The sequence below is a fragment of the Hemibagrus wyckioides genome, linkage group LG15, assembly GCF_019097595.1.
Source record: "Hemibagrus wyckioides isolate EC202008001 linkage group LG15, SWU_Hwy_1.0, whole genome shotgun sequence".
Classification (NCBI taxonomy): domain Eukaryota; kingdom Metazoa; phylum Chordata; class Actinopteri; order Siluriformes; family Bagridae; genus Hemibagrus; species Hemibagrus wyckioides.
This window is the reverse complement of record NC_080724.1, coordinates 1,146,525-1,171,245: the sequence shown is the minus strand read 5'-3', so window position 1 is coordinate 1,171,245 and position 24,721 is coordinate 1,146,525. Positions and strand designations below refer to the sequence as shown.

General features: G+C 40.9%; 4 protein-coding genes and 1 non-coding gene across 5 annotated transcripts; 2 read left to right on the top strand and 3 right to left on the bottom strand.

Moving 5' to 3' along the window:
• The first annotated feature begins 342 nt into the window (after nt 1–342).
• LOC131366193 (ubiquinol-cytochrome-c reductase complex assembly factor 5) lies at nt 343–1,196 on the top strand. Its single transcript, XM_058410431.1, has 2 exons — nt 343–708; nt 958–1,196. The coding sequence occupies exons 1-2, from the start codon at nt 555–557 to the stop codon at nt 1,047–1,049; spliced, it is 246 nt and encodes an 81-aa protein (XP_058266414.1). The 5' UTR covers nt 343–554; the 3' UTR covers nt 1,050–1,196.
• ognb (osteoglycin, paralog b) lies at nt 1,184–6,389 on the bottom strand. The gene is made up of 6 exons (XM_058410430.1): nt 6,010–6,389; nt 5,521–5,602; nt 5,265–5,429; nt 4,722–4,924; nt 4,543–4,635; nt 1,184–1,840 (listed from the first exon to the last, which is right to left on the bottom strand). Exons 1-6 carry the CDS (start codon nt 6,172–6,174, stop codon nt 1,670–1,672), a joined length of 879 nt encoding a protein of 292 aa, XP_058266413.1. The 5' UTR covers nt 6,175–6,389; the 3' UTR covers nt 1,184–1,669.
• Nucleotides 6,390–14,263: 7,874 nt separating this feature from the next.
• On the top strand, nt 14,264–20,369 carry dnase1l1 (deoxyribonuclease I-like 1). Its single transcript, XM_058410017.1, has 10 exons — nt 14,264–14,409; nt 16,007–16,042; nt 16,165–16,315; nt 16,467–16,555; nt 16,656–16,745; nt 16,821–16,933; nt 18,092–18,204; nt 18,287–18,441; nt 18,522–18,618; nt 18,916–20,369. The coding sequence occupies exons 3-10, from the start codon at nt 16,172–16,174 to the stop codon at nt 19,039–19,041; spliced, it is 927 nt and encodes a 308-aa protein (XP_058266000.1). The 5' UTR covers nt 14,264–14,409; nt 16,007–16,042; nt 16,165–16,171; the 3' UTR covers nt 19,042–20,369.
• A 645-nt stretch (nt 20,370–21,014) lies between these two features.
• rpl10 (ribosomal protein L10) lies at nt 21,015–23,315 on the bottom strand. The gene is made up of 6 exons (XM_058410018.1): nt 23,176–23,315; nt 22,734–22,792; nt 22,031–22,138; nt 21,812–21,950; nt 21,403–21,565; nt 21,015–21,262 (listed from the first exon to the last, which is right to left on the bottom strand). Exons 1-6 carry the CDS (start codon nt 23,196–23,198, stop codon nt 21,107–21,109), a joined length of 648 nt encoding a protein of 215 aa, XP_058266001.1. The 5' UTR covers nt 23,199–23,315; the 3' UTR covers nt 21,015–21,106.
• On the bottom strand, nt 21,643–21,777 carry LOC131366472 (small nucleolar RNA SNORA70). Its single transcript, XR_009206817.1, has one exon. It is a non-coding gene; the product is annotated as a small nucleolar RNA SNORA70 (small nucleolar RNA).
• Nucleotides 23,316–24,721: the final 1,406 nt, after the last annotated feature.

Here is a 24,721-nt window from a genome sequence, read left to right as displayed (position 1 = left end):
CCAGGACTGCACCACACACCTGACTAGAATAAAGTGGTCACTCATCATGATGATGAAAAGATGATCTGATCTATAAAGTGTACTTTTGACTGCTGGAATTGTACAGAGCAACAGGGTGCAGTTAGTAGCTTGCTAACTCAAGTTAGGAACAGATTTAAAACAAACAAAAAAAAAGGCATGTGTACCTAATAACGTGGCCACTGCGTGTACATACACTCAGCTTTGGTCTTAAACCTCTACTGATTTGGTTTGACCTGGTGATCATACACAAAAGCTGAGATTCTCCCCTCTCTGAAAGTTCCATTTGGTACAGTCCTTTTTAATAACCTACGAGCATGCGCACTGACGCGAACACCGCCGTGTTGCCCTGTCATGTCAGCCTCCAGTGACAGGCATGAAGGTAAAGAGAGACGGGAAGGACAGGAAAATGTCACAGTGTGATTAAATAACAGCGCGCAGTTTTTCTCTCGAGAGGCATATGAATTTTCCAGCTGGTTTTTTCGCCGATACTCGGAACAGAGGTTTAAGTGTCAAGGTTTTGCGAAGGAGGAGACATGTTTAGAAATAGCCAAAACGTGAAGTATTTCCTAAGTATTGTTCCAGGGAGACGACGCTTCGGGATTTACCGATTTTTGCCCATCTTCTTCTGCATCGGCGGTGTGATGGAGTGGGTCATGATAAACGTGCGAATAGGACGAGAGACATTTTGTAAGTTAGAGTTTTGCAGTTTGTGTTTGTGCGCGTCAGTTTAGCGCTACTTTTGCGCATTTAACACGTGACCCTCAGCATCTCCATCTCCATTTCCATAGTAAATGATCCGAGGCAGGATTACTCTCGTAAATTGTTTAAAAAAGCTCCATGTAGTTAAGTTCCAGGCCCATTTGCTACAAATTTGTCCTAGAATCATGCCCAGTATTGCTAACCAGGACTGATGAGACGTTTCTTTTTTTTCTTTAGATGATGTCTACAGGAGAAAACGCTCGGAGAGGGAATACCAACAGAAGATTGAGGACGGAATAATCATACCTCCTGAATCTGAACCAAAATAAAGATCTTTTCACTTCCACAGATATGTCCATTCGAGCCGAGCGACACCGGATGAAGAAAAATGAGGAGTGATGAGGACTAGGCCAAGTGGATTTAAGTTTAGACTTCTTGTGTAAAATATACATCATCTCCCAAATTGGGTTAAAAGACCAAGAAAAGTATTTATTAATAATTAAAAGATCGGATTATTAGAGCATATCACTTATCATTTTAACAATGTCACATTTGTCAAACATTTGAACAAATCCATAAAGTGAACCTTTAACATCTTTACAGGTATTGCATCTTTCCATGCTTCATTTTTACTTCTTATTTATCTTTTATACAGTTTTATTTTTCCATGCGCCACAAGCTTTTAAAATGTTATCTGATACATATACCACAGATGGTGTACTATTTAGTTATACTACTTAATACAGTAGTTTAAGGTGTTAGACATCGCCGATGCCTAACTGCAAAGCAAAACCTGGACAAGACCAAACTTTGGAAGCCTTCTGCAGTTACTAAAGGAGCTTGGAATAATAACCGGATGTGGTCAGAGGAGCCCCGGGTGCCAGATGGACAGCCGCAGAGGAGGCATGTCCTCTCTCCCTCTCTCCGGTCACTCCACCAGGTCTTCGGCTTACTTGTAGAGGCCGATGGGAAGAGATCTGAGACAGATGAAGCTGTTTGGGTGCTGGGCGAGTATGATGGGGTTCCCGTCCAGTCGCACCTCCTGCATGCTGTACCGGATGTAGTGTGTGTCGTTGCCCTTGCAGAAAGTTTCGTCCGTCATGGTGGTTATATTATTATTCTGCATGGAGAAATAAAATGCCGTTATTTTTTTATTGGTTGTCTAAATAGCTATATTTTTTCAATCCATGCACATGATATGTAATGTTATTTAATGATCAACCATTCTATAATTATGTAATTATTTGTCCATCCATCCATTTTCTAAATGTTTTATTCTTAATTAGGGTCACAGGGATCTGCTGGAGCCTATCCCAGCATACATTGGGCAAAAGGCAGGGGTACACCCTGGACAGGTCACCAGTCCACCACAGGGCCACACATATAGACAGACAACCACACACACACTCCTATGGGCACGGGGAGAACATGTAAACTCCACACTAACCCACACTAACCTTCTTGCTGTGAGTCGACAGTTCTACCCACTAAGCCACTGTGTTTTATTTGTTAGACTGATTTCATAATTAAAATCATTTGCATTCAAAGTATACTCTAAACAAGTTTATTATAGTATCTTCCATCTTTAATGGAGTAGCACATGCTTGTCAAAGTACAGCACCGCTAATATATTAGTGGCATTTTTTCAGGTTTTAACTTGTACTATATAAATATACCTTCCTGCATAGATTATGAAAAACTTAGGCCTTGGAGTAAAGAAAATGATCCGTTAATGTCTTCCAACTACTTGTTCCACTCACTATTGCACACCCTACTATTACTTTAGCCTTACTTTTACATAATTGTAGTGCAGAGGTGTGCAGTCTTTATCTGCAAAGGGTTTCCGTAGGTGCCGGATTTCATCCCAGCCAAGCCGGAGCCACATCAGATGCCACCTGTGTCATCAGTTGATCTTGGCTTTCAGGTGTGGCTTCTGCTTGATTGAAATGAAAAGCCTGAACACACATGCCAGAGCTTCAGCTATCATCTACAGTGTTTGTATGAGTTTTCACCCACCCTGGACTTTGTAGTGTTACAATCTGGAATGGAAATGGTTTACATTTCAGTTCTTTTCCATTTGACTTACACAGTGTGTAACATTTACAAAGGTTGATTGAGGAAAACATAATGAACATAGTGAATTTTTTTTTGTTGGGTCAGAACTTGGTAGCACCAGCACTGGCTGCAGCTGCAAGTCTTCAAGGTTTTCTTCAGTGTTTGCACATCTGGATCCTGATATTTGTTTGGCTTGGATTGGAGAGAGACTATTGTGAAAAGCATTCTTCAAGTCCTGCCATAGAATCTCGGTGGGATTTTGGCTTTGACTGGACTCTTCTCACACTTTCAGGTTCTCGACACTTCAGTATAGCTTTTGCAGAATATTTAGGGTTGTTGTCCTGTTGGATGGTGAACGTCTGGCCCAGGCTCAGACTTTCTTGTAGACTGGAACGTATTTTCTTTTAGGATTGTCCTATATTTGACTTCATCCACCTTGATGTTAAACTAGACCAATTTCCCAGTTCCCAACAATTCATAGGCATCACCAACCACCATGTCTCAATAGAGCAGTGCTGCTGCAGTGTTTCTGCCAAAAACATACTTCTCATCAGATTAAAGGACCTTTTCTCACATGTTGGCTGTGTTTCCAGCATATCATTTGGCAAATGCCGGCTTGCCATTCTTCCATAAAGCCCAGCTGTGTGAAGGCCATGCCACATCCATGCTAAGCTTCTCCCATCTGACCAGTGGATCTCTCCAGATCCTTCAGACTTACAATTGGTCTCTTGATCATTTCTCTGACTAATACTCTCCTTAAGATGTATATTTTGATTGAAATCACATGGGCTTTAATCCACACAGAAGTACTTCATTAGACATTGTTTCCACTAGAACTAATTCAGGGGTTTCACTGAAATGGGGATGAATACGTATCTGGAACTTATTTTCCAAACTATGTTCATTTTTCCCACAGTATTATGGCCAATTTCTGTAGAGTCGTTCCATGTAATCCCATGAATCAGAAATAAGACCATTTCAGTTCTGAGTTTGATATTACAAAATAAAAATTCTTTGGAAAAGTTCAAAAGTGTGAATAAACATACAAGGTTCTTAGTGAGGTTTTTTTTTTTGCCACTGTCACCTTGGGGTTGGTTATTAAGTATTTACACCCTGCAACTGAATAATATCAAACATACACTGATCAGGCATAACATTATAACTACCAGCCCTGACCCGTCCTGCACTGTGTATTCTGACCCCTTTCTATCAGAACTTCTTCAGCAATTTGAGCAACAGTAGCTCGTCTGTTGGATCGGATCACACGGGCCAGCCTTCTCTCCCCACGTGCATCAATGAGCCTCGGCCGCCCATGACCCTGTCTCCGGTTCACCCCTGTTCCTTCCTTGGACCACTTTTGATAGATACTGACCACTGCAGACCGGGAACACCGCACAAGAGCTGCAGTTTTGGAGAGGCTCTGATCCAGTGGTCTAGCCATCACAGTTTGGCCCTTGGTCAAACTCAAAGCTCAAATCCTTACACTTGTCCATTTTTCCTGCTTCTAACATCAACTTTGAGGACAAAATGTTGACTTGCTGTCTAATATATCCCACCCACTAACAGGGGCCATGATGAGGAGATACTCAGTCTTATTTACTTCACCGGTCACTGCTCAGAGTGTTATAACTCATCGGTGAATATTATAAATAAATCGTAATTGCATATTATTTAGAATCTGAACAAGTAATCTAGTTTAGATTACATTACTGCCAAGTGCTGATTAGACATGATTATATAACTTTAAGTGATGAATAATGAACAGACATGGAGATGCACAACATGCAGGCTCTCAGGAAGTGGTGGAATGGCCTCCAGTTCATTGTCACCAATGTAGAGGTACCTCAGCTTTCGGAGTTTCTGTAATTAACAATGCATATGTTAGAAATTAAAACTACATCAAATACACATGAATTACTGGCACACATTTATGACACGTTCATTACTTTTAAAATAGTTGATCTGATGCCTTTTGTTTTGAGCCGATTATGATTGGCGTTGAGCGAGGTAAGCTGTGGAGGCAGCATCGGGAGTTTTGTGAGTCGGTTCCCAGCCAGAGTTAGTTCCTCCAGCTGGTCCAGTCTAGAGAAGGCTCCGTCTTCTATTTCCGAAATGAGATTGCCAGTCAGATCGATCCTTCTCAATGTGCCTATAATAAATACACATAGAAAACATTTTAGGAAAAAATATACGTGTTATAATGTAAAATATCATGTCTTAAAATATGCAATGTTTTCCAAAGTGCTGTCAGAATGGTGTAGTGACTTATTGCAGCACATAAGGAGTGAATTAGACATCTGGCTAAAGACTGAAAGCTTTAGGCTGCATGCTTTAATAGATCTAAAAACTCTCTCCTTAGCACAAGCTGTGCGCTGGCTTCAGATATCACCTTCTAGAAAATATCATTCATTATTCTGACTACGCTGGTTCAGGGCCAGATTTTACACACTGCGTTTACTTTAGCCACTTCCCAGTACAATTCCCCTTACCGACATCAGCAAAATCCTTGTTGGTGATTTTGGTGATTTTATTGAAGCGTGCATAAAGGTATGTGGTTTCTTTTGGCAGAGCCGGTACTGTTGTCAAATCTGGGCTGACCTCTTCACAATACACAGATCCAGACAAGCATACACACAGCAAGCAAGTGGGAAGATCTAGAAGGAGATCATTAACTTCATCTTAAATACTTTTCTCACTTGAATATCAACAATGATGTATGTGTTCATATACAAATGAAACAATCACCTGCTTCCTTTTTCTCTAATGCTGAACCTTCATCACCTGCATTCGAAACTGATTCATAGTCTGTGGCTGCAATGACCTTTTCCTTGGATGACGGCCAGCCAAGAAGTAAGAGGAGAATAAAAAGGGTTTGGTTTATATATCTTTCATTATGCTCATAAATGCTTCTTAAATGTCTCCTCAAGCTCAGTTCCAGTATGCTGAATTGCTTGTGAAACAGAATGTTTGTCCCAGCATGGACGTGGGTTACTCTGCTGTCCCCTGCATACCATTGCTTAGATCCAGATTTATGATATCTGGCACCATGCACTTCTTTTATTTGCACAGTATTTCTTTCTGGTGTATAAATTAAAGCAATGGTTTAATACCGCTTTTTAAGAATATTTTCTTCTTAAGGCAAAATCTGCAAGTAATTTTCACAGACATGCCAGCACATCGTCACAACATGCACCGTTAAAAAATTCCTGTCCCCGAATCAGTTGGACTCCTTACCTTTTTTTTCTTCACCTCCATGAAAACGCTATCTTCTGCCTGCCACTCGTCTAAATCCGCTCTCAGAAAACCGCTGTCTTCGAGCTCCATGTGATCATTTTGTGCTGTTGCACAGAACATCCATGGTAGAAGCAGAAAGGAGGAAAATAACATCCTTAGGTCCATTTTCTACAGTGGAGAACTGGTGCTGTGAGAGATCATGAGTGTTTAGCTCTGTGTGTGAAATGAGAGCCTTTAAAGTCATTTTGTGGAGGCCCTGCCTATGAGCTTCTGAGACAGCCTTTAACTCACTGTGTGCTGTTGGATGTCAGGTAAAGGCCTCCCCAAACATGTCCTTCTCAACCTCCTGTATTACTGTTTATTGTGCTTAGTCGCACTGTTATAGTAGAATACGCTGGTTCTGAAATGTACTATGTTATAATGGTCTTGGTATGTGTAAAGAAAACGCCAGATCGTCTGAGGAAATTACAAGAGCCTGATTTATCTGTTAATGTGGGGGATTTAACTGCAGATTATCCAGCAATGCAGCTGAAATGAAAGCCCATTGTTTATGTCATTATAGAGAGAAAAATGTGAGAGGAACAGAAAAACATTTTCACAGAGAGCAAAAAGAATTTCCACAATAAGTGAAATAAAAGACCTGGAGTTCAACAGGAAATGACTATTAAATCAGGAATCTTTAAATGCAGTAAACACTGAAGCCTAGAAAACATTGTACATGAAAATGAAAATAGTGTCTGTTCAGATTTTGCACATTTGCAATAATAAATGAATGGCCAGACATTATGTGACCAAAACCTCTGTTCCATTACCCAATTTTCCAGTACATGTCACTGAATAGAGTGAACAGGAAGTAATGAGCCTGAGCTTAAAGAGAAAAGGAAACCTTGATATAATATACTATAAACAGTTCATGAACAACACAGTTTCTCACAACACAATGCAATGATGAAGAAAGTCTACTATTTAAATATCCAGTGCTGGTCCTCAGAGGCTGAAGAATCCAAGGATCTGATAGGTTTAGCAGATTAAAGCACCGTTCTTTTGCTAACAATTCCTAGAGTCATGAAAGATTAATTGGTAAGAGAAAAAAGCATTCAAGGACAACATCCATTTAAATAGGCTTTGAAATGGCTCTTCCTTTCTCTGCCCCTGGGTCCTGTTACATAAGCACATGGGAGGATCCAGGAAATTGAAAAAGTAACAACAGACAAAAGATACTAGCTGTCCCAGACTCAGAAAACTGCAAAGCAGGAACAGAACTTATGGTCCAGATATTTTCCCCTTGCACTACCTGCATCATGGGAACTGTGAACTCATGAACAGCTGTAAAAGTTATTAATGGAGAGCCTGGCTGACTCAGCCTGCATCTTAACACACCTATCGGTCAACACGAAACCGCAGGTTTCCCTAACCCTAACCCAAGTAGCTTCATAGTTAAACATCAGAATAATAGAAAAGCAATTCTTAATCTAGGGTTATTTCAACGAATTTCAAATGATTTCAGAGCTATGAAGAAACTACACCAAATTTAGGATAATCATCACAACAGTGAAACCTTTGGTACATGATACTAACTGCAAAACTAACAAAAAGTTTGCAAAGTACGACTTCTCAACATCATTCGCTCTGACAGACAATTGGAATATAACTCAGTGAACTAACTAAATGATCTTAAACTGATCTTAGATCCATATGTTGTATTTCATAAGAGGAGGATCTGATGCTTTCTCAAGTTCTTTTTCTGATTCTTGTGCAACTGCCAACTGTCCAGCTGGGGAAAATACTGGGTCATACTCCCACAGATGTTACAGAATGTGTGTTGATTCACAAAAGAGGAAAATCAATAGCATGCATTAATGACCAACATAACTGACTAAGCTTTAACAGAACAACCCTTTTACAAACGGACTTCCAAAGTCTTTTAGAGTGAATGATATTATATGAATAGTTTGTGAGTGCAGTTGATGAGTCCTGGACAAATCAGTATAAGAAGATTGTATGTGGCAGTTTAGCAACCTACAAATACAGAAAACTATGTTTCCATATTACATATTTTGTGTGTGTGTGTGTGTGTGTGTTGGATGTGTTGGATCCATTTTCACCAGTGAGCTACGAGACTTTCCACCTACATTGTTAGCTGACTAGGAAGCAAGTTTCTCCTGTGTAATGCCATTGGCACAAGCAACTTAACCTATCAAAGGGTCCATTTTGTGGTTGATCTGTAGTCTGACCCTCTGCAAGGGACATGGGGAAACTGGTGTTGCTCATAGTGCTCTGAAAGAAAAAATCAGAACATGCTACAAAAGATTTTATTTCTGTTTTATTTATTTTTTCATACAGAGTATAAGTATTGTGACGGCGATGCCCACACCACTACCCACAAGCAGCCTGGAAGCACACCTCACTGTACTACCGTCTGGGTGGTGAATGGTCAGTGCTCGTCAGCACCCCCAGTGAGGTAAACAAATCCCTCAGCAGCTGATTGAGAAGCTGAGCCTGCTGGGCCTGAACACCTCTCTCTGCAACTGGATCCTGGATTTCCTGACTGGGAGACCTCAGTCAGTCCGGATCGGGAACAGCATCTCCAGCACCACCACACTGAGCACTGGAGCTCCTCAGGACTGTGTGCTCAGTCCACTGCTGTTCACCGATGACACGACCGTGATGGGTCTCATCAGCAAGAACAACGAGTCAGCATACAGAGAGGAGGTGCAACAACTAACAGCCTGGTGTAGAGCCAACAACCTCTCCCTGAACGTCGACAAGACCAAAGAGATGGTTGTTGACTTCAGGAGAGCACAGAGTGACCATTCTCCGCTGTCCATCGATGGATCCTCTGTGGAGATCGTCAAGAGCGCCAAATTCCTTGGTGTTCATCTGGCAGAGAACTTCAACTGGTCACTCAACACCAGCTCCATCACCAAGAAAACCCAGCAGCACCTCTACATCCTGAGGAGCCTGAGGAAAGCTCATACCCCTCCCCCCATGCTGACTGTTCTACAGAGGAACCATGGAGAGCATCCTGAGCTGCTGCATCACTGCCTGGTTTGGAAACTGCACCGTCTCGGATCGCAAGACCCTTCAGGGGATAGTGAGGACAGCTGAGAAGATCGTCGGAGTCTCTCTCCCCTCTATCACAGACATTTACACCGCACACTGTACCCGCAAAGCTAACAGCATTGTGGACAACCCCACACACCCCTCACACACACTCTTACACACCCCACACACCCCTCACACACACCCCACACACCCCTCACACACACTCTTACACACCCCACACACCCCTCACACACTCTCTTACACACACCCCACACACACTCTTACACACCCCACACACCCCTCACACACACTCTTACACACCCCTCACACACACTCTTACACACCCCACACACCCCTCACACACTCTCTTACACACACCCCACACACACTCTTACACACCCCACACACCCCTCACACACTCTCTTACACACACCCCACACACACTCTTACACACCCCACACACCCCTCACACACACTCTTACACACCCCTCACACACACTCTTACACACCCCACACACCCCTCACACACTCTCTTACACACACCCCACACACACTCTTACACACCCCACACACCCCTCACACACACTCTTACACACCCCACACACCCCTCACACACTCTCTTACACACACCCCACACACACTCTTACACACCCCACACACCCCTCACACACTCTCTTACACACCCCTCACACACACTCTTACACACACTCTTACACACCCCACACACCTCTCACACACACTCTTACACACCCCTCACACACACTCTTACACACCCCACACACCCCTCACATACCCTCTTACACACCCCTCACACACACTCTTACACACACTCTTCACCCTCCTGCCATCCGGAAAGAGGTACCGGAGCATTCAGACCCTCACAACCAGACTGTGTAACAGTTTCTTTCCTCAAGCCATCAGGCTCCTCAACACCCAGGACTGAACTGTACAAAACTCTATCTCTCTCTCTCTCTCACACACACACACATACACACACACCCAGGACTGAACTGTACAAAACTCTAGCTCTCTCTCTCTCTCTCTCTCTCTCTCTCTCACACACACACACACACACCCAGGACTGAACTGTACAAAACTCTAGCTCTCTCTCTCTCTCTCTCTCTCTCTCTCTCACACACACACACACACACCCAGGACTGAACTGTACAAAACTCTAGCTCTCTCTCTCTCTCTCTCTCTCACACACACACACACACACCCAGGACTGAACTGTACAAAACTATCTGTCTCTCTCACACATATACACACACACACTCTCTCTCTCTTTCACCTGTGTGGACACACACACACATAACTTATATTGTTCACTACTTATTGCACTACCCTGTTAATATTTCATTCCGCTGCTATATTTATGTTTATGTTTATTTCTGTTTGCACTACCTCAACCGCTGCTACTGTATTTTTGCACAATACATGTTGTCAGGTTCTGCTAAATATATATGTTATTATATATGTTAGTTACCTGTTTTTTCTACTGTTTCTCAAAGCTGTACATCATTTCATTTTATTTCATTTCATTTTACATTTCATTACACATGTTCTTTTTCTTTTTTGGCGCTAAGTGTCCTGTTTTTGTGTTGTCTTTTTGTACTTATTGTTTTTGCACTGTCTTGTCTTTGCTCTATTTGCACCTATTTACACACTTTGCACTTTATGTGGCTAGGACAGAACTTCGGTCCTAGCTCTGTGTTGTTTTTTTGTATTTGATCTTTATGTAGCACCAGGTCCTAGAGAAACGTTTCATTTCACTATGTACTGCGTCAGCTATATGTGGTTGAAATGACAATAAAGCTTCTTGAATCTTGAAAAAGACCATGTGGCTGCAGGGCGGGGTTGTAGAAACTCTCCTCACAGCCAGCCAATGAGAGAGGAGATTTTTCACCCTCACCCTCAGTGAGAAGCTCACAGAAAATCAAGGGGCCCAGCAGACTTGGGGCAGTAAGATGGTTCTTGTGGTTGATGTGAACTGCTTTTGCTATCTCTTTCACAGAGTTTGACTCTGTGCCCCATAAAATGCCCTGGGTCCCTCTTTACCTCTGCTGGACCCTGCTTGGAAGCTTCAAAAACCTAGCACCACTTAGATGTCATCACTCCAGTCTGTGAAGACTTCACTCAGCATTCACCCTCACCTGGAGATTTGGAATAAAGAGCACCTTTTCACCCATCCCTGGTTCTAGTGTGTCTGTGTTCAGCTCGCCACAACTGGGAGCTTGCTGCAGTACATGTTTTTGTGCTCAGTGATACCAGTACCAATACTGATATAAAAATGAGTACCCTACTTATTATTAAGAAATCCCAGACATCACATTTTATGTAGCTCGGTTTATGATGGTTGCTGCTGTTGCTGTGAGTTGCTGGAACAGGAAAGTGGTAGTAGAGCAGTATCAGCTAGCATGGTCATTAAAAATAAAAACAAGGTGCCCATGCCTCGACTCTCAAGCAAAGTGAAGACCCAAAGCGTATGTGTCTCTTACAGACAATGCTCTCATGTGTTACTTGTACAAGTAAAAGTAAAGGAGTGATATGCATAGACCAACACCCAATATCAAATAGATCAATACCCAATACCATGTATGAATGTTTATAGCGTACTAAGATGATAAGCTGTAGAAATTTGGTTATAGTGCCATAGTTACTTAGTGTCAAATCAACTATCAACAACAAAATGCCAGTCCATACCCTCTTAGAAAAAAGATTTCTTGATAGTCCTTTAGATGGTTATGTCTTCTGAGCTAATGCTTCTGTTCCACTGAGTTCTGCATGGAACACTGTAAGGGAAAATAATAATAATCAGGCACTATAGGTAAACAAGACTAAGTGAATTATGGCTATTGTATTTATAATTTTTTTAAATAAATATTTGTAGTGATGCATAATGGTTCTTGTACACATAGACCTCAGCTGTACAGTATCTATACTGAGTTTTGCAGATACTCAGATTCAGTCTGATCTACAGGTCTACAGCACATCTTAAATTCCCGCTTTGGTCTGTTTTTTTTAATTGTTTCCCTTTCAATTTAATTCAATTTTTATATAGCATGCTTAACAATGGATATTGTCTCAAAGCGGCTTTACAGAAGTAGAGAAACATAGAAACAAATTTTAAAGTTAGGTTACTATTTATTACTAACAAGAAAGCCTGAGGTGACGACAGTCAGGAAAAACTCCCTGAGGTGATATGAGGAAGAAACCTTGAGAGGAACCAGACTCAGAAGGGAACCTCATCCTCATTTGTGTGACACTGGACAGGAAAGGATGTAACTGTTAATAATGTCCTTTCTACAACAGCAACCAAGAGCTCTTGAGGAACTAAGAGGTCAGTGTAGTTAGTGAGTTTGTTTTACCTTTCAGAGCAGATTCCACGTAGAGCTCCTTTAGGAGGCCAAGAAGCTGTAAGTAATCTAATAACTCTACCTTAATGCATTTTATCTAATCCTAATAAAACTCTATCTGTAGAAATGTGAATGGCTAGGGAAAAAAATAGGCTGTAATGAGTGTTAAACTCCCTGAACCAAGTAGCGCCTCCTGCAGGGAAAAGCTGAAGTGATGAAGATGATTTTCAGTAAGAAGGCCAGTCATCCTGATCAGACTGATAATAAAATTAGCAGCTGTAGAGACTTCTGTTCATGTTTTTTCCAGCTTTTATACTGTTGAACAGGGCAAATACAGGAAATGCCTGAATAGCAGTGCCTGTAAAAAGAAAGCAGAGGTGATGGATTAGATCCACAGTCAGGAAATAGGCCTGTTACTTTTCAGGATGAAAGACATACCTGCAGGAATCTCTTATTAACGAAACAAAGAAGGATTCAAGGAGACTTATATCCAACTCGCTGTGATTATAGTCTGATTGTCAGCTCAGAGACTGTAGCAAGTCTGGACAAAGTCCCTGCTCGTCAAAACAAAACTATTTCTCTAGTTGTCTGTGAAGATTCTCAGTCATCCAAGTGCGGTTATCTAGAAGTTGAGTCATGTGAACTGGACTTACTAGTTTGATCAATCTTACTAGTTTTGCTACTCATTTCTCGAGTTGTCAAAGTGTAAAGTTTCCTAACATCAGAAATTCGGTGAGACGTTATAAAAACAATGCACGTGGCATACACCAATCAGGCATAACATTATGACCATCTGCCTAATATTGTGTTGGTCCCCATTTTGCAGCCAAAACAGCTCTGACCCTTTGAGGCATGCACCCCACTAGATCCCTGAAGGTGTGCTGTGGTATCTGGCACCAAGAGGTTAGCAGCAGATCCTTTAAGTTCTCTAAGTTGCAAGGTGGAGCCTCCATGGGACCTCAGTGGGCCCCACCTTGCAACTTACAGGACTTAAAGGATACTTTTGATAGATACTGACCACTGCAGACCAGGAACACCCCACAAGAGCTGCAGTTTTGGAGATGCTCTGATCCAGTGGTCTAACCATCACAATTTGGCCCTTCATCAAACTCAAAGCTCAAATCCTTACGCTTGTCCATTTTTCCTGCTTCTAACCTCAACTTTGAGGACAAAATGTTCACCTGCTGCCTAATATATCCCACCCACTAACAGGGGCCATGATGAGGAGATACTCAGTGTTATTCACTTCACCTGGCACTGGTCATAATGTTATGGCTGATCGGTGTGTATAGCTCCAAAAGACGTTGCCAGTGTTTCTAGTTAAATCAATATTTAACACTAACTATAAAGCGAGTAAAAATACAATCAAAAATTCAAAAAAAAAAAATTTTTTTTACATTTTATGAATAGTTACATCTACCAGCCTGATGTTTAAGTCTGAGGTAAAGGTGGTGTAGCCGTTAGCACTTGTTTAGCATCATCCCTTCAGACTGCTGTGGCGAGAATTGATCATATCGCCTGTTCTCGATTACAGATGGAAAGAATATTCACAATACACGTCAAATAAATCTATACAGTTTGATTTCTGTGTGTAATTTCCTAAAGAATTATGGTCATATGTCAGGCAAATGTAGATTTCACAGACTTTTCCATTTCTGATCTAAATGCTACATGCGTACATTCATAAATATAGTGTATTAGTGATGTATATTATCTGATATGATGTATTAACTACAAAAATCGACGTCTGTCTAACTGACCGAGCCCAATACATGATGTAGTGTTTCCACTGGGAGGCTATGAGCTTTGAGTAGAACCAGAACAACAGCAGTATCTAGTTTTAGAAGCAAAGCTCCTCCCTCCCTGTGTGTGTGTGTGTGTGTGTGTGTGTGTGTGTGTGTAATACGGTGGATCCTCTTTCATTTAACAGCAATATCGCTTATAAACCTCACTTCTCGAGACACTTTCCACAAACCGCTGAAAGCTCTTCAACTCTCAGGTATGGTTCTACACTCTTTATATTGTTTCGCTACCTTCCTTTATTTCAGTTTTTCTCGTCCCATGTAAAAAAGCAAAAGCTAAATAAAAGTAAAATAACAGGCAAAAAAGAGAGAAGTAAAACTGATAGAGCTCATTATGTTCATGGTGTGGTTGAGAAATTAAGCGTTTCTTTATGAGCACATAAACAGTCGCACGGTACTTGAGGCAAAAGTTTGTTGTTCTTGTTTTTTATGAAGGCATACAAAATATGCGGTCAGTGTTACTACATGTTCTTACTTTTGCAATGTCATGTACTGCTAAGTTGCTAAAAAAGCAGAATGAGGTTGTGACAGAGAGACAAAATCTAGCAGAGTGTGCACTTAAACTGTCTTAAATCAGTAAAGTGAAGTTGTGAGTAGTGATGTGTCGTTCGTGAATGAGCCGGCTCTAAGAGCCGATTCTTTGCAGCGAACGAGAAGAACAATACTAACTGTGTGCTTTTTGTAAGGAAAAAATGCACACAAATAAGGCTTTTATTAACACAAACCATTCATAATTGCTAAATTAGGCTCCCGTTTGGGATCCGTAAGAGCCGCCTCTTTGAAGGAAGCCGAGCCAAAAGAGCCAGACCTCCCATCAGTAATAGTGAGATCTGCGGGTCAGTCCAACACTGTAGCGTGTAGCTTATAATTGGCACTATATAAGTTAGCTCGGGTCCACTATTTCATTGGTCAGTCTCTGAGACATTTCACTTCGTGTATCACTCCGCTCATATGTGTTCGTCATGTAAAATTCAAATGATCTCGAAACTGCCACTGCAGTAGTGTTATCTTCATCATCTGCAGAGTAAACAATGTTTTTAGGAATATAACGTTTCAGCCATTTCATTAAAACCTCCTGCCTAATATTCTTTAAAAACATGGACTCTATAAGACCTCTGAAGGTGTTCTGTCAGCAGAACTTTAGCCAGAGCCTCACACTGCTTCGACTGACCTTTTCCCATGATGCACCATGGTGCCATCTCTTTCCCACGTTCATGACACACGAATAAACAGAACAGAACAGACCGCCTTCTTCCATCGCCCCATGGTCAGGCACTGATGTTGGACGAGAAGGTCTGGCTCGCAGTCTCCACTCTAATTCATCCCAAAGGTGTTCTATGGGGTTGAGATCAGGACTCTGTCAAGTTCCTCCACATCAAACTTTGTCTCCATGTCTTTATGGACCTTGCTTTGGTCACTGGTGTGCAGTCATGTTGGAACAGGAAGGGGTCATCCCCAAACTGTTCCCACAAAGAGCATGAAATTGTCCAAAATGTCTTGGTATGAAGCTGAAGCATTAAGAGTTCCTTTCACTGGAACTAAGGGGTCGAGACCAACCCCTGAAAAACAACACCTGAATTCAATGATTTGGAGGGGTGTCCCAAAACTTTTGGCAATAGAGTGTCTGACTTACATATGTTTATAAATCCCAAAACAGCAGGGCTACTAGTGAGTAAATGAGTAAATAAAAGTGTGTGATAATTTTATTTTAGTGTAGCCAGTTAAACTACTGACGTGTTTGATGGATTTTACACCATTCATTCTAATCATATGACTTTCTTGTTCTTGTTTCAGGATTACTTCTCCTTTCACTGTAACCTCAAGTAAAAGGCAAATGATTCATCTATGGTTTCGACTTAAGACATAAATAAAAAGAATAAGGTAAACTACAACAAAGCAATTTATTTACTTCCTCTCTCTCTCTCTCTCTCTCTCTCTCTCTCTTTCTGCAGTTCCACTATGATTCGTCCTCAATCCCTGCTCTTTTTAGTCTACCTCTCTGGACCACTGGTTTGCCACGCATTTAAGATTTGTGCCTTCAACGTTCAGAGTTTTGGAGGCTCAAAGGCAACAGATGCAGCAGTTTTGCACACTGTAACACAGGTAATGTACTCTTACAGTATACTTTAGATATGAACACAGATTGCAAGTACAGTATCAGTGTGTGTAATGTGTGAATATAGAGCCAATCAGGTTAAAAAGCCAGCTAACATTTAATACATTTTAATTTTATTTTGATCTTATTTTTGGTCAGATTGTGGCACGCTGTGATGTGTGTTTGCTTCAAGAGGTCAGAGATCAGAAGAAAACAGCCATTCCACTTCTGATTAATAGACTCAATGAGTAACAGTACTCTCATTACACCTCCTGTCCTTTAAATAACTCAACACATGTGACAACATCCTGCAATATTTTCAATAACAAATCATCACTTCTTTTTCAGCTATGAAAGGGTTCACCACTATGACTACGTGTCCAGTGAACGTCTTGGCAGGACACCAACCTATCAAGAGCAATATGTTTTTGTGTTCAGGTAAGATATTTAGTTTTTAAAGAGTTTATATTTTGAGGTGTATGCTTTTGCAGTCTTTCATGTTCTCTCCTACAGGGCTGACTCAGTCAGGCTAATAGATGTGTATCAGTATCCAGACACACAGAAAGGAGATGAGGATGCTTTTGCCAGGGAGCCTTTTATCGTGCGCTTCCAAGCACCTAAAACAGGTAAGATAAAAATATCTGTAGTAGGAATGTAACTGATAATGAATCAGTTGAATCAGGTTTCTTCTCAGTGGACATGGGTGACACAAGAGGTATATATGCCACAAGGTTTGGGATTTTTGGGTATGCTGAAGCATTAAGAGTTCCTTTTACCGGAACTAAGGGACCGAGCCCAACCCCTGAAAAACAACACCTGAACTCAATGATCTGGATCTGGAGGGGTGTCCCAAAACTTTTGGCAATATAGTGTATCGGGACTGGGATCAAGGGCGTCGCTAGGCCATTCAGCCCCCCTAAAAATTCTGCGATTCTCCATAAACTGTACACAAATTCGTGATCGCCTCAGTCCCCTTTAAATTCCATATGATAACGGCGACAGACTTCGGCTCCTCTGAGACTGAATATGGAAGAGGAAACTCAACTAATAAAATAAGCGGAAATCTGACAGTTCCTTACATAAGATGTGTCTCTCACAGCTATTTGATTACAAAGAGATTTTTATTAATAGGAAAAAAAACACCACTACTGCAAAACACTAGCATTTATTTATGCAACAAGTCTTCATCTGATTAAATATGAATTTACGTTGGCTTACTTTACAAATCCAAAAATATAGTCTTTGAATGATGTTAGACTCCAAATGATTGTCATTCAGCCCCCCTAACATTTCTACTCAGCCCCCCTAAAAATTCTTATCTTATTTATTTATTTATTTTATACTATTATACCCTCATTAAATGAAAATCCTTGAATCGCCCCTACAAAACCCAAAACTAGATATGAAGCTTGAGCTAGATTGAAGACTCGTGTTCTTTCATTTGTCCTTTAGTAACTACTTGATCAGTTTTTATCAAATTAAGCTACTTCTTTTTAATTTGGGAATTGGCACAAAATAAATTTGTGTGAAAATTTTACAAGAACAAAATGAAAAAAATGAAGCAAGCGTGCGCCTCTCGATACGAGACCAATTACAAACTCGGGTGATGTAGTGATGGCTGAACTACAGATACACATACTAATAGTGTCACTAATGGTCTAATTTATTGCATTCATTTCTCGGTGAGATTAGACTGGATAACTTTACTATACTCAACTATACCTTTACTATTCTATATTTAACTGTAAATGTGTGGACTGTGATTGAATGGTTATGTTTTCCAGTGATTGGCGAGTTTGTTCTGATCCCAATGCACACCTCTCCTTCTAATGCAACCAAAGAGATCGATGAACTCTATGATGTCTTTGAGGATATCACACGGAGGTGGAAGACAGAGGTGAGATACACTGGTGCGGAAAGCACTTAGTTTATTTTGACATTCAAAAAACATTTTCCCTCATTACCACCATCTTTTTTAGGACATAATGTTCCTTGGTGACTTCAATGCAGCGTGTGGATATGTGGCCAAGAAAAACAGGAAGAAGATAAGGCTCTACTCTGACAAATTCAGCTGGCTGATCGATGACAAGCAGGACACTACAGTAAGACAGACCACTGACTGTGCATATGACCGGTAAGTTATTCTTTAAAAAAAGTGTTTATTCCAGCTTGTTAATTTGGTGTTTAATGGAGTGTTGATTTCTGATTGTACAGGATAGTCGTGCACGGAGATTCGTTTCTCAGAGCCATAGTGCCATTTTCTGCACAACCGTTTAATTTTGCCAGCGCATACCAAATCAAGGAGGAAGAGGTAATCTTGCACGCCTACATAAACAATCATACCATTCATCTTAATTATATGGCTCCTTCCTGGATAGCTGTATTTTATCAGATTAGATTTATAGATGTTTTCCCAAAAATGTATCCAATACCTGTGAATACAGGTGTTTACTTTAACAAAGTGAAAGTGAGCTTGTGGCTCAAGTTATTTAAAAAAACAGACTTTGCGAGACACAGATTTGAACTAATGCTAGAGCTGTTCATTACCCCGTATATCTAGTGTTTCTGAGCTGAAGACACCTGACAGAGCTGTGCATTTCCCTTACAGGCTTTACGTGTGAGTGACCACTATCCTATAGAGGTGGAGCTGAAGATCAAATCAGGAAGTGAGCAGAGAAGCATAATCTTGTTCCAGATAACCATTGGCCTTCCTCTGCTACTCCAACTAAAATGACAGTGGACATTTTTTTCAGTCTGTCAGATGACCATATGCACTGCTGCTAATACTTAAATATCATCTAAACCAAAGCTGTACCAGAATGCACTGGGTTTCTTAGCAATAACGTGAAACATGTTTTCACATTCTTTAAAACAATGAGATTGTAAATAGTGAATTAAGTTTTACAACCACTGAAAAACACATCACAATGTAAAGCAAATGTTTTTAATCTCATCATGATAGATTTGAACAGGACACAGCTAGTTGGAAGTACATTGCCTCATTAATGGTAATTAATTATGTGGGCTTTATGGATGTAAAAAGCGGCTTTAGCTGGCAAAAGAAATGCTCGAGTCCTCCAATAAACAAAGATTCAATGCTGACATACATTATATAGCCAAAAGTTTTGGGACACCCCTCCAAATCATTGAGTTCAGGTGTTGCTTTTCAGGGTTTGGGCTCGGCCCCTTAGTTCCAGTGAAAGGAACTCTTAATGCTTCAGCTTCATACCAAGACATTTTGGACAATTTCATGCTCTTTGTGGGAACAGTTTGGGGATGACCCCTTCCTGTTCCAACATGACTGCACACCAGTGACCAAAGCAAGGTCCATAAAGACATGGATGAGTGAGTTTGGTGTGGAGGAACTTGACTGGCCTGCACAGAGTCCTGACCTCAACCCCATAGAACACCTTTGGGATGAATTAGAGCGGAGACTGTGAGCCAGACCTTCTCGTCCAACATCAGTGCCTGACCTCACAAATGCACTTCTAGAGGAATGGTCAAAAAAATTCCCATAAACACACTCCTAAACCTTGTGGAAAGCCTTCCCAGAAGAGTTGAAGCTGTTCTAGCTGCAAAGGGCGGGACAACTCCATATTACATTCATGTGCATGTAAAGGCAGACGTCCCAAAACTTTTAGCAATATAGTGTATAACATGGGGGCGATTGTATGCTGTATTGCTTTGTTTTTAATTAGCATCCTTTTTGACAAAACAGATTATTTAGGTAAGGGAAAGCAAAGCCAAGCACTAGGAAAGAAATGACAATTTATTGTTTTAGGACAGCAATTTATCTAGTATTCTTTGGAGAGTGTTTTGATGTTTGAGGTTATTTATTTTGAGGACACCCTGGAACATGTGAGTCTCGTGTGATATACACCACCTAAAGTACCAAAAGCATCCAGTTTTGTGTGAAGTTCATCCAAGTGCTCATCTACTCTCACTGTACATTAGCTGTTTTTGGTGGGTGCAAATATAGTGTCTGATAACCTTAATGGTGTGTTTTAGTTGATCTGTATTCTGATTAAAAGTTGAAGGCAAACTCTTCTTTCATTTGTGCACTGATGTAAAAAAAAAAAAGATTAACAGGGATCAGGTTTCTGCACAATTAATGGCTATAAAGCTATATAAGAGGTGTGATGCCATTTAACTGAATGGTTAAGTAATCTGTTTAATTTAGAGAAGATTAGCATGAACACATTCAAGCTGTTCTAACAGGAGGCCAGATGTTTTACTGATCTAGTGCAGGACAGGCAAAATGTAAGTGAGCAAAAGGCTGACATGAAATTGGCTTATACGTCCACACAGGTTCTAACATTTTAATGTTTCTTGGGTTTTTGTAACCAATTCAAGAAAAAATCTAAAGGTCAAATGTCCAAATGACCAGTAGCTTTCTTCCTGTTTTTAAGATTTGGAGCAATAACAAGGCCTAGACATGGTGGTGGTAGAGACATCCCCATCAGTGCTATTGGGTTTGATTTCTACTCGTTCGTTCCTACACTTCCCCAGGAAGCATTAAAAAAAACAAAAAAAAAAAACACTTTTAATGATCTGAGTGTAGTCTTAACCCAATTTAAATTTGACCAAAATCTTGGATTAGCTACATTTTTGTTTACAATTTTTCTAACTAGAACTGCAATACACATTGGTGCACCCAACCCCATCAAATGAATTGTATTCAATAGAAAATGACACCAAACCACAGCATTTGATAACCAAAACAAAGTTTGATTTTATTCATTACTTCAGATTACTGAGCACGCAATCTCACACAACTAACAGTATGATGAGTGAAGTGCTTAGTTGGCATGCAGTGCCTTCCAGCGGCTCAGGGGCCCATGGCTGGGGACATATTTCACGCTGCAGCCATCAGGGATCACACGCTTCTCCTGCAGCAGGTCATCAAAGTCAGCAGCATTAAACTTGGTGAAGCCATACTTCTTGGAGATGTGGATCTAAAAAGGAAATAGAGGAAATTGTAAAGCTAAACTCAAAGCCATTCTCCCACATGCTAGCACATTTTTGCTGACCCTAATGAGAACACTCATCTTTTCACAAAGCATGCAACATCTTATAAGGTAGAGTGTGACACTACCTTCTGACGGCCAGGGAACTTGAACTTGGCTCTCCTCAAAGCCTCAATGACATGTTCCTTGTTCTGGGTCTTTGTGCGCACAGACATGATGACCTGTCCGATGTGCACGCGGGCCACCGTGCCCTGTGGCTTTCCAAAGGCACCACGCATTCCAGTCTGGAGCCTGGAGAGAGGAAACAAGATCTAGTTTAAAAATAAATAAATAAATAATCCAAGCACACATTTCCACTTTTAGCGAGGTTTTGTCTCAATGGTCCCTTACAGGACCCAGCACTTCACAGGCTGGGCTCATACACAACCAAAGATTCACTGTCTGCAGCTTTTGCACACCAGAGCAGTACTAACAACCAAGCTGGTCGGCTTAATAAGCTGCAGTTGTAGTCGTAGTTGGATCCCTGACCAAACTCACCTATCAGCTCCGGCACAGGATAACATTTTGTTGATGCGGATGACGTGGAAAGGGTGCAGACGCATGCGGATGTGGAAGCCATCTTTACCGCATGTCTTCACCATGTATTTGTTGGCGCAGATACGGGCAGCCTCAAGAGCTACACAAAGTCAGATACAGTTTAATCGTAGTAAAGCAACACCACAACAAAAAAACTTACAATCCGACTACACCACTTACCCTCAGAAGACAGCTGCTCATACTCATCAGACACCATGTGACCACACAAGGGGAATTCATCTACCTTAGCCTTCTTCCTGCCCAAGTCGAAGATCCTGATCTTGGGATCTGGGTTCAGCAGAGAACATCCATCACACATTTACAGAAACTTACCACAAGGACCAAATCTATAAATTTCATTCAATTTTCTGCTACGTTTATAAGCGTTTTAATCAAGCATGCGGCATCATTTTTATTGCCACATACACAGATGTTTATTTCCAGCCCTGTGTTTTCAGCTTACTCAGAATTCATTATTATTTCTGTGTTGTGTAAAATACATACAAATGACAGTGGGCCTTCATCCATCTTGCCTTTAATATTCAGCACTGTATAATATTCATCTTAACCACTTGCTTCCTTAGATAATCCACAGACATTCAATAAACTGTCTCCGGATTGAGTCATGGGTCAAAATGATGAAAGTGACCCAAGATGATTAGGTTTTTTTTAAGGCGAGTTATTTACATGGGGCAAGAAAGCCATGTGCAAGTTATATTTTACTGAATAAAATCTCCTACATTGAGATTGTGACCTGTTTGTATACTTTAAGGATTATTATAACTTTAGGTTGTATCCCTATATCATGCACTGCATCAAATCATACGATTTAATATATAAATATATAAATAAATAAAATGATGCGCGTGCGCCTTGTCCTTACCAGGTACACCCCGACAGAAACGGGACTTGGGGTAAGGCTTGTTCTTGCAGTATCTGTAGCTGGGGGTGAAAAAGAATCAGGAAAACAATTTTAAGTGACTTTAGAAACACACAGGTGAAGAACAGTGTTTATTCAGTGCACACAGACATGAAGCGGACTGACGGAGGCACCAGAGTAACGCTAACCAGTGCTGTAACTAGGTCAGGTAAATAAACTACTAATTTAAAACATCTAGTCACAATCAACAGACACGGACACTCGCACTACTCCATTTCACTAGTTTGTATTTATATATATTTTGCACTCGGCTTCAGGCATCAGTTCCAGGAGTGTCCACCTACTAGCTAGCGGCTAAAGCTAGGCCGGGATCCGCACATGGTTAGCGCGTCCTGCCATTTTCAGCTCCTCTCTACAGAGAACATGGAGGAAAAAAGAAACTTACCAACGGGCTGGACGGCGCCCCATGGCTGCGACCTGAAATAAACACAAAAACGATTAGTTTTTATAAAAACCAGCGACACAAAAAATTATTATCTAATGAGATTTTCGATCATTTCATCAGGAGCGGGACCGAGCGCCATCCTTCCACGCACTCACCTAATGGCGGAAAGGAAGTAACTCGCATTTCCGCTGCGTCATATCGTGAAGAAAACGTCACATCCGCACAGGCGCCCAGAACAGCTTTTTTTTTATTTAATTTATTACAAATATTTTACACATGGAATGTTTTAATAAACTCACAATAAAGTCTGAAATGAAACTATAATGATATCGCTAGCTAATGCGTCCTTTAAATAGACTTTTAATAATTGCGTTAATTCAATAATTATGTCATAATTGTAATCATAGACTTTTAGAGAGCTTTAGATTACGGTTAAACAAACAATAAACATTATTATTATTATTATTATTATTATTGTTGTTGTTGTTGTTGTTGTTGTTGTTGTTGTCATATAATTAAAAAATGCAAAATAAGAATCTTTATTAAAGACTACTTCTGAGTCCAGTAAAAATCACACACAATATAATTAACATAACTTCCTAATAAATACCTGATCAATTCGAATAGAGTGACCATAGGGTGTGGTATTAGAATCACTCCTTTAAATTAATTAAACATTTCATGCAAATCTTCTTCTTCTTTGGGCTTTTCCCTTCAGGGGTCTCCACAGCGAATCATCTCTCTCCACCTATCCCTATCTTCTGCATCCTCAACACTTACACCCACTAGCTTCATATCCTCATTTATTCCATCCATATCTCTCCTCTTTGGCCTTCCTCTTTTTCTCCTGCCTGGCAGCTCCATGTCCAACATTCTCCTACCAATATACTCACTCTCCCTCCTCTGAACTTGTCTGGTTCAGACATCTCTGTGCTCAAAACCGACCAGTCCTCTGACTCGATTTGGTGATGGAGAGACAGATGTGTATGGACAGGTCAGGTCAGGAATCCACCACATTCGGTTTCTCTTCTTCCAAAGGTTTCTCTCTCACCCGTGGTGTGTTATGTCTCTGTAGTTGGTGGTCCATATGCTGTCCCAAATTAGGATTAAAGCCATTTTTAATGTCAGTTCTACTGAAACCAAGCCTCCCTCATCACCAGTAACATGTCATGGCTTCAACTTATTCTTTTATCTTTCTTACTGTATATCTACAATATAAACAGCATCCTTATTCTCATTATTTTCCATTATATAGCTTTTCCATTATATAGCTTGTTTTATTTAATCAGACTAAGAGGTAATCCTTAAATGTTAATCATATTATAATTGCTTTGTTGGCCATTTGTTGTCATGTCAAAGAGCAAAGATGGTGGGGGCAGTGGTAGCTCAAGTGATTAAGGCTCTGAGTTGCTGACCAGCTGATCGGGGTTTGCGCCCCTGCACCGCCAAGTTACCACCATTGGGCCCTTGAGCAAGGCCCCCAACCCACCATGCTCCAGGGGTGCTGCATTGTGGCTGACCCTGCGCTCTGGCCCCACCCTGGGGT